This window comes from Pleurodeles waltl, chromosome 3_1 (assembly GCF_031143425.1).
Source record: "Pleurodeles waltl isolate 20211129_DDA chromosome 3_1, aPleWal1.hap1.20221129, whole genome shotgun sequence".
Taxonomy (NCBI): Eukaryota; Metazoa; Chordata; class Amphibia; order Caudata; family Salamandridae; genus Pleurodeles; species Pleurodeles waltl.
The window spans coordinates 349,611,618-349,628,890 of NC_090440.1; the positions used below are offsets into that span (position 1 = coordinate 349,611,618).

General features: G+C 43.9%; 1 protein-coding gene across 1 annotated transcript in view; it reads right to left on the bottom strand.

Annotated features, from left to right (window-relative positions):
- FBN1 (fibrillin 1) overlaps nt 1–17,273 on the bottom strand; it is a 780,541-nt gene that overhangs the window by 254,729 nt on the left and 508,539 nt on the right. The window contains exons 29-31 of the mRNA XM_069222499.1: nt 15,409–15,531; nt 4,919–5,044; nt 107–232 (exon numbers count right to left, since the gene is read on the bottom strand). Coding sequence (XP_069078600.1) covers nt 107–232; nt 4,919–5,044; nt 15,409–15,531 — 375 coding nt within the window. The remainder of the gene's footprint in view (nt 1–106; nt 233–4,918; nt 5,045–15,408; nt 15,532–17,273) is intronic.

The window sequence follows — 17,273 nt, forward strand, 5'->3', positions numbered from 1 at the left end:
TAGGAAAAACTCAAAGAAACTACATCTTTTTTTACCTAAATCTGTGTGTTTTGGCAACTAACTTCAATGTCTCACTCTGCCTTGGATGGAAAATTGGAAAACTTACCAGTGCATCCAGTTGTTCCTTTCTTGCCTGAGTATCCAGGATCACAGTGGCAAATGAAGGAGCCTTTAGTATTCTCGCAGGTCCCACTTAGACAGATGTTAGGATTGAGGTCACATTCATTAACATCTGGAAAAATAAATGGCACAGAGTTACACGATAAGGATATTTAGTTAAGACGAAGCCTGGAAACTGACTGATTGACTGATTTTATGCATGGTTCAATAGCATGTAGTATTTACCATGAAATGTCACAAGCCTCTGCCTGGTTCGTAACATGGGACTTGGGTGTTATTTAGAGTTTGGCAGATGTGGGCTATCTGCTAGAAATTGGTGGGTATTCCATCTTCCCTATTTACAGTGTATACATGGGTACAAAACCTAAAGAAGGAAGAAGGGAGATCCTCCAGTTTTTGCACCTGTCAAACTCTGAATAAGGCAATTAAGGTTGAAGATGCTTTTGTCACATTTCTTTCTACCCTCTACTTACAACACGGATGTGTTTGCAGTAATTATGGCTTGCTCAACTGTCTACAGGTAAGTACTGTAGTGGCAGATGGGCACACTCTGAGATACCTTAACTGTGGGGTCAGGGACTTGTCCCACTTTTGTCAACATCCAATGACTGAAGTCATTGTTTCCCAGGTCTCATTACTGAGACATTACCTTAAAAAGAACAATTGTGGCCTCTAACAAAGAATCAACCATGAACCTTTTTTAAAAGGGAAACATGTGCCTAGAGGCAGTTTGAATTGTGTCAGCACGTTTCACTGTTATTCATGGCTGCACTGAAGCACACATTTTCGCACTTATATCTGACCTCACGTATTTAGTTAACTTATAATAAGTGTGCGTGTGCACACAACCCCCCCCAAAAAACTCCATCTGGTCAAACAGCCGCAGAGACAATTGATCTGCCACTTGTGTAAACATGTAAGTTACTGTGTAATGATTGTCACTTGTAGGCACCCGGTACTGAACATTATCTTTCCTTTAATTGTTGGTGTCTGAGGTCAATGGTAAGTTAGAGATGATCAGAAGTATTTCACAGACAAATAAAAAAGTGTCCCGCCCGTCCAGAAATAATAAAGTTTTCCCCGGAAGGGCTTTAGGTTGTCTCCTGACGTAAACCAATAGTATCAAATTATGAAGTCTGTGGAAGGATTGATGAGGAGAGAATGAGCAAGCTTCAGCATCTTCGGGAAAGGCTCCTTTATCTTTGTGTGATAGACTACTCGATGTAACCTTTGGTGTTCGTGGGACCATCCATCACTGAGCAGTCCTTAGTAGCATCGAGCCTGTGCTGACATCGTTTCGCTCCTCAGATGAGATATTAACTACAACCTGTTTCTCTGTGACTATTAAAGCGCTGTGCATCTCATATTAGAGTTATTGCTACTGGACAGTTCACAACTACAAAGTCAAAGCCACAGCAAGGCTGGCACCTGTAACCATGCGTTGCACATTAGTTTTATTGTTTATCCTATCAGTAACGTTAGACGCAAGTTCAAGCTAGGGAAATTCACACCCGCTCTGATAAACACTGCTGAGGAGACGGAACCACAAGAGTATAAACTACTCAGCTAAAAATGTAAATGTCACCACTGGTTGCTACATAACCACGGAATAGCAATAACGGTTGGGAGCCTGGTTCTCCTCAATGAGAAAAACGTCCAGGAACGTTTTCAATCTATTGCCTCTACGGTGAAATGTCTGTATCGCAAGGGTGAACTTTCATGGGATGTGACTGATTCCTCTCAAATGAACCAAACCGTTTTCATAATGATGTAGATCAAACCTTGGGCCAAATGTATTTTTCTTTGGTTTTTCATTTATGCGTTTGCTAAATTATTCAGGTTTATCCAGATTACTGTGACACAGGAAGCAAGACAGGTCTTCCACACATCTACTAATTGTTCTTAAACCAGTTTATGAGAAGTGTGAATAAAGTACGTAAATGTATTGTGTAATTTTCTGAGACAAAAACTTATACCTGGTTTATCCAAAAACTTGTAATGTAAAATGTAAGTGATCAGCAGTTACTTGAAATAACTATAACTAGTGAATTTCAGTTTTTTTTGTTTAAAATGATACATTCAGACAGACATTTTCATGTAACTATAATGTCACTTTAACCATTAGCTTTTTTAGAGTGGCCAGGCTTTGCACCCAACCCCCCAAGGATGGGCAACCTCTGAGGCACACTAGCAAAGGCTATGTATGACATGTGGTTGGGCATTGGCCTGGCTTTGATTGGCTCTGTGCGCAAACCCCCGCTAGCGGCCTCCCCCCACTGAGTATGGCCACAGGCCATGTAAGGCGTGGTGTCGGCTGCAGGGCCGGTGCTGTGGACTGACGCTGACTCTACCTCCTGTGGGCAGCCAAACCCCTGCTGCGCACATCAGTATGGGGTTGCTGCAGGGCCAACTGCTTGTATGTGGCAAACCTACCACATATACTGATGCCCTTATTTTTATTAATGGTTTGCTGGTCTCCCAGGATTTTCACAGTAGACAGAGAGGACTCTGCATTGGGATTCTCACAGGAGCAGAGGAGTTGCGTTGGCTCCTGAGAGAGGACAGTGGGATAGCTGCAACCACAAAAAAAAAATTAAAAATCTGGCTAAGAGTGTGGGGGGGTCCCTCTGACACCCTCTACAAGGTTCAGGGTGTCAGGATACCCTACACTGCTCCCTCTTACCACATTTCTTTTTGAACATTGGAACTAAATCTCATTGTTCTGAAATGGTGGCTGCAACATTTCTCCTTTAGTTGCCACCTGTCAATCATTGCACAAGCTCCTACAGGACTCACAGAAGTGAGACAGCCACTGGAAAAAGACGATCTCTTGGCCAAACAGATTAATTAAAGTTGTGTGTCCATTGGCACCTGCCAGAGTTCCTCAAACCAAACCATCCAGAAATACATATATTTTGAAAGCTAAATTCTAAAAAACGTCTGAAGATATTTACACCAAATCACAAAAAGCACCCCTAGCTTTTGGCTAATGTGGTGTAATTCTGTTCAGCCATTTTGGCTGTAGCGCTATTCAAACATCCCTATGGAAAGTTTATGGGAAATTGTGTTTTAGGACCCTACTATTTTCTCTGTTCCCACTTAATGGCTCAACATGAAACTTTCAAGGAAGATGGTGAGGTAGATGAAATGTTTTGGAAAGTCTGACCAGGAACCTACAACTAGATGCTGACTGCCCGTTGCAGATGCTGATGCAGATTACAGGCCTTTGCTCAGGTATGAGGGTTGATGTCCTCCCGGGGGAACCTGAAAGGCAGACTTAGAGCTTTACATGCTGTGCTCAGGCTATAACTTAGAGACCCTAATCTAGTTGCACTATGATAGCCTTATTCTTGTTCTTCACTCTCATCGTTACTATTTTAATCCTACTGTGTTGTGTAGTTCTGGTTATTGCAGCTCACGCTTTGCTATCTAAAATGCACTGTGTATGAGAGAACCGGTTGTGACCTGAGTGACCACGACTTCCCTGGGAAGTACTAAGATGTCATGCGCTCGGCTGCCCAATTGTCTCTTCCCTTTGGGAGAGATGAGGCACTGCTAGTTAGCCGGAGCAAAACACGGATTTAGGGCGACAAGGGTCCTTCACTGTGGGTCAGACTTAGGGCTAGATGTAGGTAGGTATAATTTTGTGACTTGCAATTTGCGAGTCATACCGACTCGCAAATTGCAACTCGCAAAACCAAATGCAGAAAGGTGTCTCAGACACCTTCTGCGACACGCTATGGGGTCGCAAAGACCCACCTCATGAATATTAATGAGGTGGGTCGCAGTTTGCGACCCCATAGCGATTCCATGCACTCACAGGGATGGTGGCCTGCTGGGGACAGCAGACCTCCATGTCTATGACTGCTTTTTGAATAAAGCTGATTTTTTTTTCATTTTGCAGCCCGTTTTCTTTAAAGGAAAACGGGCTGCAAAATGAAAAACTTCCGAAACCATTTGGTTTCGTTTTTTTCAGAGTAGGCAGTGATCCATAGGACCACTGCCTGCTCTGAAAAAACATTTTTTTCGACATTCACAAAGGGGAAGGGGTCCCATAGGGACCCCTTCCCTTTTGCGAATGAGTTACCACCCACTTCAAGTGGATGGTAACTGCGAGTTGGTTTGCGATCGCATTCGCGATCACAAAGCAACTCAGCATGGCGATGCGGTCGCAAATAGGAAGGGAACACCCCTTCCTATTTGCGAGTCGCAGCCTCAAATTGCGAATCGGTACCGACTCGCAATTTGAGGTTGTGCATCGCGTTTGGCCTTTTGCACGTCGCAAACTGCTTTTTTCGCAGTTACGACATGCAAAAGGCTACCTACATCTGGCCCTTAGTCCCCCACACTGTGAACGATCTTGCTGCTCAAAATCCAGTAGTCTCATTAGGATAATGAGAGCCTATGCGACATGGTGCCAAGGAGATATCTATATTATATATCTCCTTGGCACCATTTGATATATATATATATATATAGATATGGATGTATATGGACATATATGTATGTATATCTGTATGTGTGTGCATATATATATATATATATATATATGTATATATATATATATATATATATATATATATATGTAAAACACATATTGTATGTACCTGTATATATTTGAAATGCATGTAGATACAATTGATTATACATTATGTATATACTACTGAGTATAAGTTATAGGGTGTCATCCATTGTGTCAGATAAAACAAATTCATGTGAGTATTGCCATCTTTGAATAGACAATTGACATTAAATGCTGTGTAGGTACATTCTTTAGGAAATGATAGGTGTTTCCTACCTATACAAGTACGCATGTCATCAGATGCCATGAATCCATCGTAGCACAGGCATCGATATTCTCCAGGTATATTAGTGCACTGGCCTCCATCGCAGATATTGGGATTGTTCTCGCATTCATCAATGTCTACAGCAGATCAAGCAAATAAGAATAAGAAAATAACAGTGCCATTATACAAGGAGGCTAGGTTTACTGACATGTTCTACAGTATAAAGCTCTGTTTCTAATTAGACAGTTTTCCATCATTGCAAATATCATTAGGAAAATCCTACAAAGTCAAGCATTGCCGTCCTCATGAGAAAAGAGGGCGTAACCGGATAACATTTTAATCAATTAGTCAGTCGCGGTTTGAGACAGAATGCAGCTGTACAAAACAATCATCTTCATCACTAAGGTGGAATGTATTAAAAACTGTCAATCAAACATAACATGTTGGGCTTCCCTGGTTGAACTTATAGGGCCTCATTTTCGAGTCCCTAACGGCACACTGCACCACAGCAGCACCATTTTTTTAATGCTCCGATGGTGCAGTGTGCCAGCCCATATTTACAAGGCCCTGCAAAGCCATCTTGTGTAGCTTTTCATGGCCTTGTAAATATGTACTCCTTTCACGCATAACACTGGGTGAAAGGAGCATTCCATGGGTGTTGCTGTAGGAGGCTGGCGCTCTATGTGGTGTTCAAAGCTAAGCACACTGTGGAAGGGGGCCATGCAACCACACGTTCATTTACAAAGGCAAAAACAGGTTCACCGAATACTCTCATTTTTGAGGTAGCTTGATCGAGCAGTGAGGCCAGTCTTGGAGAAGTGCAAAGCATTTGTGGCACTCACAGTATCAATCATGCAACTCACACATTCGAAGGAATAACTAGAGACCAACTTATTTAAAAAAATCAGATTTTTACATACATTTTACGTCTAAGATTATCAAAATTGGTTAAGTACTTTTGGAGATATGGATTTTTGAAGTTTAAAGGAAATCGTATTTTTGCGCGTAATTACGCACCATAGGAATCAATGGAAAGTCACCTTTAAAAATACATATAAAATTGTACAGTTGAGTTACCAATTTCTTCTTTTGCAGGTTGGTCAAGGTTGTCAGTGAACATACTGTACCAGCTGGAGAAGTTCAGGCGGCTCCTGGTTCTGGTGGGGGCAGTGATGGAAAGTCTCTGGAGCTGATGTAGGGCCATTATGGGGGACCACTTGGAAAAGCACTGCGCAGGTAAGTTTAGAGGTGGTTCTTTGGGGTCCCCTTGTAGTGTTGAGGTCGCAAGAGGTGAGGGACCCGTAGGGCACAGCAGATTCTTCATCGCAGGGCACAGGGCGGCTGGGTGCAGAGCGTATTGGTGAGCCAGGAGCTGTCCTCAAAGATGCCCTTGGGATCCGGAGGTAAGTCACTTTAAGGATTGCTTGCAGGACAACGGGGGCACTCTGGTGGGAGGTCTGGGGTGTTCCTGAAGTCCCTTGACTGAGGCATCCTCCTGGTCCTTTTTCAGCCTTAGGCAGGCTGGTTTTCTTGGTGTCCAATGTCAGCTAACCAGTTCCCAGGGTGTTCAGCCACTGGAGGGTGCAGTGCAACCAAACTTAGCACACTTGCAGGGTTTTTCCTCGTGGTCATTAGTGTGTTGTCGGGTTTGGTTTGTATCTTGCAGTTTGGTAGTTAGTTGCCGGTCAGTGAAGTGGGCTGCTAGTTCCTTCTTGGTTGGAGAGTGGTACCTCCACTCTGGAAGGAGTTCTTGGCTGAATGGTGAAGCCTGGATGTCCTCTAGATTTCTTTAGGTCAGTCCAGTTGTCCAGCAGCTCCTCAGCAGTGATTGTCGGGTCCTGGGTGCAGCAGGCAGAGTTTGGTGCCTTTTCTTTGTGCAGCAGGTCTACAGTTCTCTTGCTTAGGATCTTCTTTGTGCTGGTCTTCTTTGTGTCTTTTGAATCTGATTTCTTGGTCTAGTGGTCTAGGGATACCCACTAAATTCTGAATTTAGTGGATATTTTAGGGGGTACCTGGTAGTGTCCAATGGGACACTTACCTTTGGGTGGTTACACCCACTATTGTGGTCACCTCCCAAACCTTGATTGGCTATTATCCTTCCATCTAAGAAGGAGGAAGAAGAAATGGAGTGTCCAGCTTGCAGGCAACAACTTAGGGGTGGTGCATGTCAGGGGGGGGCCACACCTTCTACCCTTGGTGTGGTTTCCCGCCTTTTCTCTCGCCAAACATGGGGGTTTGCTAAGGGGCTGACCATCTGCTGCTAGCAGCAGGCCTGGGGTTTGAGTTTAAAACGGGGTAAGCCCTTTGAAGCTCACCGCCAGGGCAGTGCAAATTCATGAGGGAGGGGGTGTTAGTTCCTCACCCTAGGAAGGGCATTGTTTTACAAACAAGAGAGGCAGGGCTCTCCCCCACGTTTTGTAGTTTGGGTGTCTGGAGATGGCAGGCTAGACAGACCCAGTCAGCAACCATGCTAGGGTAGTCAGCTTTTGCAGAGAACACCTCTAAGGTGCCCCCTGGGTACCTTTAGGGATAAATCTAATAATGGTACCAGTTAGATTTATCATTCTGAGTTTTTTTTATACCAAACAACCCAGGGTTCAGAGTGGCCTTCATGTAGCTGGGAAACTCATGTTGACCAGTGTCCAGCATATGTATTAAAATAGCTGCTATGTTCACTCACTATGTCCCAGGTTTGGCAAGGACACAGTGGAGGCATGTTGCTCATGCAGCTATGCCCTCACTTATAATATGGTGCACCCTGCCTTAGGGCTGTAAAGCCTGCCAGTGGGGTGTCTTATCCATATTAAATGCAGTTGATGGTGGACAGGGCACACAAACAGTGTGCCATGTTGAGTTTGTGTTTTAGGTTTGCACCAGGACACTCAGCCTGCAGTGGCAGTGCTGGGTGCATCTGGATGCATGGCCCTAGAGGGTGGCATAATCGGTGCTGCTGCCCTCAGTGGCCTACCCATAGTAGCCTATGCCCTAGGTATCTAGGTACCCTTTGACTAGGGACTTATAGCAGTAGATAAGGGTGTATCCAATTGTACCAATGCACCACAACAGTTGTCGGGAACCTGGTTAGTAGGGGCCTTGGGCACTACAACTTCTAGGCTACATCAAACATCAGGAAAAAAGTAGGGGGCAACCATATCAAAAAGAGGCCTTTTCTCACAATTGCTTGGGGTGTTCCTACACAACACCCATGGAAACCAAAGAAATCTGACGCATTCCCAGACTTACAAGTCTATGAGTGCATGAGATAACTACACCACCTCAGGGGTGGCGTAAGAATGATTCAACAGCGAGAAATATTGTTATTTCTCCCTGTTTTTCCTCTCTCTACGTGTGCTGCATTTAGCACACATAGAAAGGGGAAAACAATCATAGACCTGCAACGCAGGCACTCTTGGACCATGGTACCACAATATTCTGTCTTCAATATTCCATGCCTCATTTCTGTGATAAATAGCATACTGTTGAATCGATATCATGTCATCCATTATTCCCCCATCTTTGTTCTCATGCCAAAGTCTTTTTTTGGATTCTGAAGCGGTGAGAATCCCACTTCTGTCCTTCTCCATTCCTTTGAAATTAGAATTTCAGTCTTATCTAGTAGTCACCATATCTTCCCACCAACTGTGTGCTACCCACTGTAAACGTAAGTTAGCACTGAAACACAGTGGTACCTAAGACCTGAGCACACAGACACCAAGCATTACATCAAAACAGAGTTTAATGCAGTTATGCTTTGACACTTCGGAGCATATTTATGAGAGGCGTGCATCATTGTTGCGTCATTTTTAGTGATGCAGCGGTGGCACAAACCTTTAAACCATATCTATGAGGGCATGCAATGCCACTTTGAATGGCTTTGAATGGCCTCATAGATATGACGTAAGGCAAGGCAGCACAAATCACTGTGTTGCCTTACTCTGCGTTAGGAAGGCATTCTATGGGTGTTGCAGTGTGTTGGACTTTTTGCCTTACGCAAGATCATCCCCAGTCTTTTTGCCTCCTTTCTCCTGGTTTTTCTGACCTCTCGCTGTTGGCTCTAAGGACTCCGAGCACTTTATCACTGCTGACCAGTGCTAAAGTGCAGGTGCTCTCCCATCTAAAGTTGGTATGATTGGCTTATACCTAATTGGCATATTTAATTTACCTATAAGTCCCTTGTACAGTGGTAGCTCTATACCCAGGGCCTATAAATTAAATACTACTAGTGGGCCTGCAGCGCTGCTTGCGCCACCCACTGAAGTAGACTTTCAAACCTGTCTCAGGCCTGCTAGCGCAGGGCCTGTGTGCGCAGTTTTCTGCCACAGGGACCTGGCATCTAAATTTACTTGCCAGGCCCAGAACTCCCCTTTTACTACATGTAAGTCACCCCTAAGGTACGCCGTAGCTAGCCCTATGGGCAGGGTGCCATGCATGTAGAAAGGCAGGACATGTGCCATATTGCATGGCCTGTCCTAGTAGTGACAAACAGCCTAACTTGGTGTCTCACTGCTGTGAGTGCTGCCTTCTCATAGGATTGCATTAGAAATGCCCTGCCTTATGTGTAAGGGGTATTGTCTGATTTATGAGGGGTAGCGTAGGTGTGTTTGGTATGGTTGTGATGGTGATAATAAATGCTGCTTACTGGTGTGGGTGTATTTTTTATTACTTTCACAGAAATGCCACTTCTAGAAAGTGCGCATTTATCTGTGCTTATGACTGGTGTTTTGCAGCTTGACTCCAATCCACGTCTGGGCAGAGTGACAGTTGGGGCTTTGTGCATACTTTTCAGACAGCCTGTACACAGGGAGGGTGGAGGTGTCACAGAGGTGCATCTGCATACTGAATAGTCTTCCTGGGCTGAGAGAAGGGAGAGGCGGGGCACACCTGCATTTGTAAAGACTGTGCCCTGGCCTCACACAATAGGGTCGTTAACCCCCCACTGATGTTTGGAGCCTGTGCTGAAAGGAGAGAGGGGGCACTCCCAGAACCAGTTGTAACTGGCTGGAACCTCCTCTCCCTACCATTGTAAAACACTGTAAGAACTAACTATAAGTACAGGGGAATTTTCCCCACAATTTGGAGACTCTTGGAATCATCTTGGAACTGGACACCAAAGGCTGAAAGGACTCACCAGGAACCGCCATGGACTGCTGCTGCTGTGCTGACCTGTGACCTGCCTGGCCACTGTGAAGGACTTGCCACTTGCTGCCTTTCCCTTGTGCTGGCCTGTAGCTGGGCCCTGCAACCTGAGGACCTTGTCTTAAGATTCTGCTCCCCAGGGGCAGGGTGCTGTGGCCCCTGACCCCTGCATCCATTTCTTCACGAGGGGTGCTTCTCCGTGGTTGCAGCTGCCATAGTGCTGATTGCAGCGCGCTTATGGAGCCTTGGGAGCTCGTAGGCTCCTTGCTGCATTGTGCCCCTTTAAATAAGATCACCGCAGCGGCCCGGGAAGCTGGAAGAACACTCGCGCACCGCATCAGGTGCAGGCGAGTGTCTGCTCGGGCCCCAAGAGGGGTCTGTTCTTCTTGTGGCTTCACGGCAGGACCAGGGGAAGGCGCGGGGAGTGCCCCCTTCCTCCTGGCCTCTACGTTAGGAACAGGATGCTCCTTTTCTGCTGTTAGGTAAAACGGGCATTATTGTGGGCCCCCCCCTTAGTGGAAGGGCTAGTGGAGGCCCAGGGGGGGCCCCCAGAGATCACGGGTCCCGGGAGGGGCCTGTCATTAAACCGGAGGGGGTGCGTGGTGCCCCCCTCCTGCCCTAAGTTGTTTTTGCTGGCTTTGGTCCCCCTCATGAGTGCCGGCTGAGGCCCTGGGAGGCCCCCAGTAATCACGGTCCCCGGAGGGGCCTGTCTATAAAAGAGAGGAGGTGCATGTCGCCCTCCTCTGACCCCAGAGTATAAGGGAGCCCCCCGTTTTGCGCATAGGAGCGCTGTGGGCCCCATTGTTCGCCTTCTAGGCACTGGAGGTGCCTTCATCCAACCAGATACTGTTTAAAGGACCAATATAGATGCAATCCAAAGTTCTTTCTACAGACTTTTGTTTGATTCATATATTACCTACCTGCGTTTGATGTTTTTACATATGTGTATGCAAATGTTCCTTTTATGGACATGCTTGCTAATATGTTTTTCTAACTTGCCATATGTTTTCTAATGTTCCTACTATGGGCATTTTATGATATTCTTATGACAAGTGCTGTGATGTAATAACGTGTTTTCCTGACTACTGCTTATGTTGCAGAATACTGAGTAACCTGTGTGTTATGTGTGACTACTGCTAGGTTGCAGAGTAACTAATGTGTAACGTTCTGGAAACTGCTAAGGTAGCAGGATAGTACTGATATGTGATGTTTGGTCTGATAATTGCCTTGTGTACAATACAGTATATTTTTATATAATCTGGTGTTGTGTTTCCTTTGTGGTGGGGATATTGCGTCACGTGTGTTGTGTGTGTTGTGCAAACGCTTTACACATTGCCTCCAGGTTAAGCCTGACTGCTCGTGCCAAGCTACCAAGGGGGTGAGCAGGGGTTATCTTGGACGTGTAGTGGGTAAGTTCTGCCTGGCTGAGGTGCATACCCTAGCCAACCAGAAACCCCATTTCTAACACAGTGGGTTTTCCCACGCAACACCCAAGGATTTTGGTGCATCCCCAGATTTACAGGAGCCTGTAAACCTGAGGCTGAGCCAAAACCTTACGCCTCCCCCGGGGAGGGGCAACGAGGAGCAATATCTTTCCCTTTCCTGCATATAAACAATCCTGCCTAAAAGATAGACACTGTTGCGCCATGTTGCAAGTGTGCCTGCTGTGGCGCAAGGAAGCCAATAAGGCGGCAGCGCAGTGGGAAAGGACAGGAATGCACAGTATTGCATAAATACAACACATTTCTGTCCTATCTTTTTGACCCAGGACAGCGCAGCAAGGTGACTTGCTGCACTGCCCTGTGCCAAAAGCCCATAAATCTGGGCCTTTGTGTGCAGTCTGTGTGGTGCGTCTTCCACTGCGTGCTGATAAAATCTAAGCCCGCTGCTTCAACATTTCTGCTTTGTGTCCAGTGAGTCTTTGCCAAAATGTCACATTCCCAGCTGAGCTCGATTAATTTCAGCCTTCCCACTATTTCCTAATTTCAGCTGCCAGACAGACATACTTTCCAAGAATGTCTCTACAAGAGAACAATTATTCTGCCCACACACTTCAGAAACATGGTACCACTTGTTGCATTCGGCCTTGCCACAATGCGCCCAGCACGTGAAAGGGCTACATGCTCATATACGACACAAGTTGAACTGAAGATAAAATATGGGAGGGCTCTGAAGGGATTTTTGGATGATGTTTACATTATGGCACATTTTCAGTGCTGAAAGCCTGACTGGCGAGCCGAACAAATGCTCTGCGTTTCATTACTGTAAAAGTTCGCTCTAAACGGTTTCAAAAGAAGCCCTTAAGAAATCTAGCACAGTCTAGCTCACCCTAGCTGAACCAGCTGTGACTTCTCCAATAGGGAGAGCCATAGGGGGAATGCTATTTCTTTGAATAGGTTTTCCGTGTGGCTGGAAGTGGTGACTAAAGGCAACAATTTGTGAACAGAAGAAAATAGCTTTATTTGAACGGCTGGATCAAGACTTCTTTTGCTCAAAGGATAGGCATATTCAGAATTTCATGCAAATAATTTATAGGAGATTTGAGAAGGCAGAGTCCTTGAAAGCTGACTGCATTATGAATACTGACCCCACAATATTGTGGTCTAAGAATATCGAGGACAGAATATTGAGGGACAAAATATCAAAAGGTATGTACATATAGAGAAATTTTAATTTACTATTCCGAACTCCACATGTACTTTGAAGATATAGGTACCGAGTGGTGCATATATGTGGAGATAGGTATAGAAAATCTAGACTTACTTACCTCTAATCGTTTTTTCAAATATTTTGTCCTCGATATTCTGTTCTAAAGATATTCTGGGATTGCTATTCAGGGTGCACATCCAAAAAGATAATTTTCTTCACCAGTTTTCCAGGACTAGTAGATAATCAGGTCAACAATTATTGCTCTTTTGCTCCACTTAGTAATAACAAACGTTGATTTATGTGTCTCCCAAACCCAGTGTATTGACTCCTCCTCCCCCGTCCAAGGAAATCGCAGGGCCCTGTTGGTTCTTTAGCATCTGGGTGGGGCACAGGGCCTCGTTTCACTTCCTGTTCTTCCAGAATGTGGAGCAGTCCGTGTCAGAGGCGACCTTTCCTCACTGAGAACTCACTGCTAACAGTGACAGTAAACCAGCACTCTTTTTTAGTAGGAACCAGCACTGAATGAAAGGTCACTGCTACCACTCACTAACAGGTCACATGCCTTCTACTTGGGAAAATATATAATTTCTCATAAGGTTACCCCTAGTGTGCTAACCCGTCCCTTGTATGTTTGAACGCTGTGTCGATGCTTTGAAACACTTTGCTTACTTCTAACTCAAGACTGAATGAGAACACTTTTTGATTCTGCTTTATCAAAAGAAAAGCATGTTTTAAGAGCTGCATCTGGACTAATGAAATCACAGACTATTACCATCCTTTACTTTATACTGTTGCTAAGTAACTAAACAGCAATAACAGTGGCTCTGCTAGCGCGCGAGTGACCCGAAGAATCCCTTGTAAATCTGCTTTACCGTTTTTAAAGTACGTTTACGAACTTGAAGTCAAAAGCATTAGACGCTTGCATTCTTACATTACAAGCATATACAAACACCATAAATTTAAAGATGTCCCTTGCTCACACTTTTCTTCGAACACATGGCTGCACATTTTTGGAACACTGCTTTATGTAGTTGTTATTTGAAGGGAGCCATAAATATTACCTACAGTTTTGGCAGAAAAGAGATGTGCACTTATTAGCGGCGCACAATTTATTTTTAAACATAAAATATAAAAGTGGCTTTGTCAGAGTTAGAGTGGTGTAAACAACATACATGATAGTAAAAATGTTGTAAAGTATATCTAAAATGTTCACGCGTACAGTCAGCTTCCATTGTCACTTTGGGGCGGAAATGATGTTCCCCCGGATCAGGCATGACCAATGGAAGGAATAGCCCTGATTCCGATCGCGGCAGATTGCAGTGTGGAGTGTTAACTCCTCAGTGTAAGAGAATTGCCTCCACTCCGAGGACTTGGTTGGCCCATGCCTCTTCCACAGCCCAGCTCTCCTCTCTGAAACAAGTGGACCAAGAGTGACATTTTACACCTACTGGGCTTAAAGTAAGCAATGTCACCTAGCGCTGTTCACGGGTGGATGGCTTGCGTTTCTGCTCACAGCATTTGTCTGCAGAAGATCAACACTCTCAGTTATCCAGAGAAGCAAGAGGGGTCCAGAAAGAGAAAACGTCAAAATCTGTAGTCGACAATGCAGGGTATTGGTTGCAGTAACAACCAACCTAACCAACATGTTGTCCCAGGAATCTTTGGAGGACAGTTTAAGTGCTGGTCTAATAGACAGAAAGGACTGATGAAGCACCTCAAAGACCAACCCACTGACTTCAAGTGATCTCTTCACATTCTGGTTAGAGCAAGAACTATAGTGCCGATTTTACTTCCGGGATTGGTGATATCCCCAAGCACTAGATAGTGACATTTTACCATGGATGGCAATATCTTGACCCTGGCATCAGCACTAACTTCCCAACCTTTCTTGTGCATTTCAAAAGAGAACTCCTCTACCCCATCACCTCTGCAAAAGTAGGGATCCGAGTGTCTTACTCTGGCACCCAGTGAATGGATTTATTAAGACTCCTCTCTTAAAGCTGGTACTGTGCCTCTGGGCAGTGCTGTGTTTGGAGTTCTTCAGAATGATACAGGGTTTCCTCAAGCCCCTATATACAGGTGAAGGGTCCCTTATCAATTATTTCTTCATTCTCCATGCTTTTTCCTTCTCTGTTTCCTTTCCTTGACCACTCCTATTTACCTTTCATCCCTTCCTCTTGTTTTTTTTTCTTCTTCTCATTTTGTCTTTTCTGTATCATAAAACTGCCTCCACCTTTTAATCTTCTCTCTGCCTTCCTCCTCTTTCTTCCTCTTCAATTTTCTGTGGAGTTTATCTTTATCTAAACACAGCAAAAAGCAACAGGACTAACCTTCAGTTCCCGTAGAGGGAGCTCTTCTCCGACCGCACCTTTACTTTGGAATTGAGATGTTCCAGGCAGAGTTCTGTAAGCTATCACTCCTAAATTCTTACTCTCACTTGATCTGTTTGTAGTTTTGCTTATTGTACACTATAATCTGGGACATTACTATTGGTTATCTGCATGCATTATGCATGTTAGATCATACATAGCTTCACGCTCCCTTAAATTACAACTGAATCTATGTTGATAAGGTTTAGAGACAAACAGGACTTGTGCATATGTCGGTTACTGGGGCTTGGGGGCGCTGTTGAAAGTAAATTGTAGTTTTTATGACTATGGAATGGGTATTAACGTATTTCATTTTTGTTGGCTTTGAAACATGGAAAGGAACTTACCTGTGCATGATCTTTGATCGGGCATCAAGGCAAATCCTGTTCTACAACTGCATTCATAGCTACCTTCAGAGTTCGTGCAGAAGGTATCACAGCCACCATTTATGATCCCACATTCGTCAATATCTGAAAGTGAAAAAAATATGTAGCATTATAGAGCCCAATATTGGTCTATATTTGACGATGGTATTCGATAAGGCACTTATTCCTTGATGCACTTTAGTCTATCCTCCTTATCATTCTGCTCAGCATTTATCGTACATTGGAGCCATGTTTTTTCAGTTCCTCTTATATTTCACATTGTTATGTACACAAAGCCAAAGGAAATACTGCTTCGTATACATGTAGGCAAAATTAATGTCTGCTATAGATTTAATAGTGTATTCGATCTAATTTGAACCACACTTTATTGCAATGCTAGATTATAGTTGTAGCCCTTGTGTTTGATATTTCAAATTATAAATACAACATCCTGTAAAGTTGATGTGCAGGAAATTTTTAAAATACGTCAACAAGGAATGTGAAAATTATGCTACTCCAAAATGGGCATGCACAAATGAGTTGCCAATAAAGCTGCCCTTGCATTTCATAAAGACACTCTACAATAACCTCAACAATTATATTATTTTCTCATTTTGATAGAGATATTTTAGAAATTTTGGAATTTAAATGTTGAATTATGTATTGGGAACTTTGGTGGATTACAGTAGGCTACTGCCTATGATTGTTTTTTTATTGCTAGTATTTGAAGGTTTTAGGAAATTATTTTTACTCTAAATCTATTCTTAAGTCATTGTGAGAGAACAGTGACAATGAATGTACTTTCTCTTTATTCTATGTGTAACTTTTATGACCAAAGGTCGAAATAAAGTATGGTTTGATTTGACCTCATCTGAAACTTCACCTCTCATTATGCGGTATTCAGAGCATAATTACTGTATGGAATTTCAGTCCCCATGATGCAAAGTGGGCTGATGTTCTCACACCCAGGTTTTCAGATTGTTAGAACACTAGACCCTAATTTTTCAGCCTGTAGCACCTGCTGAAAAAATCAGGAGGTTCTTTTTTCTGCTCTGAGCTGCCAGGATATATTGTTCCCTTCCCTCTTCTACTCTCCACCCCGTCTCCATGTACCCCCACACCACCCTGGACAGAAGCATACATTTACCTCCTGCTCACAGCAGGTGGTAAAGGTATGTGTTAAACCCCAAGGAGTTAAGAATTCCGTTTGGTTTTACAGCGAGTAGATCTGGACCCAGATGGTGATGTTCTATTACATGACTGACCAAATTATGCCCAATAGTTTTTTTTGATATTGCTACAGCTCTGAGGTCTTTGCTGAACAGGTTCATATAACCACTTTCAGATTACAAGATTGAGCAACCTTTAAATACATTCATTTTGTATGCCTTCATCCTATGATCATAAAAGTTGTTTTGGAAAGTGGAGCAGCAGCAACTTGACCAGCATTTAATAAACACCCCACACTTGATTTTCTTTAAATAAATGGGGCATGCAAAAGTTATTTTCCACCAGCAACGTTTTGTAAACTTGTGAATGGTTGCACTTTGAAAATTTTGAGACGCTTCCTAGATTACCCACTGTTTCGCCTTTATGAAGATTTTTCCACATAGCAAGATGCTTTTCAGTGAATAGCACATTAATGTTCACTGTAACAGAACTCATCCAAGCTGGAAAAAGTATGCAGATCTTTTATCTGCAAATGTACTTTTTGCAAAGCTTTTCAGTGCACAATGGCAAATGTATGCAGAATTATCCTAGGTTTGCTGAGCTTTTCTATGCACAACTGCAATGACTAGGATTACAAGTCTTACTGTTATTTGTGATGCTTTCCTTACACATGGCAG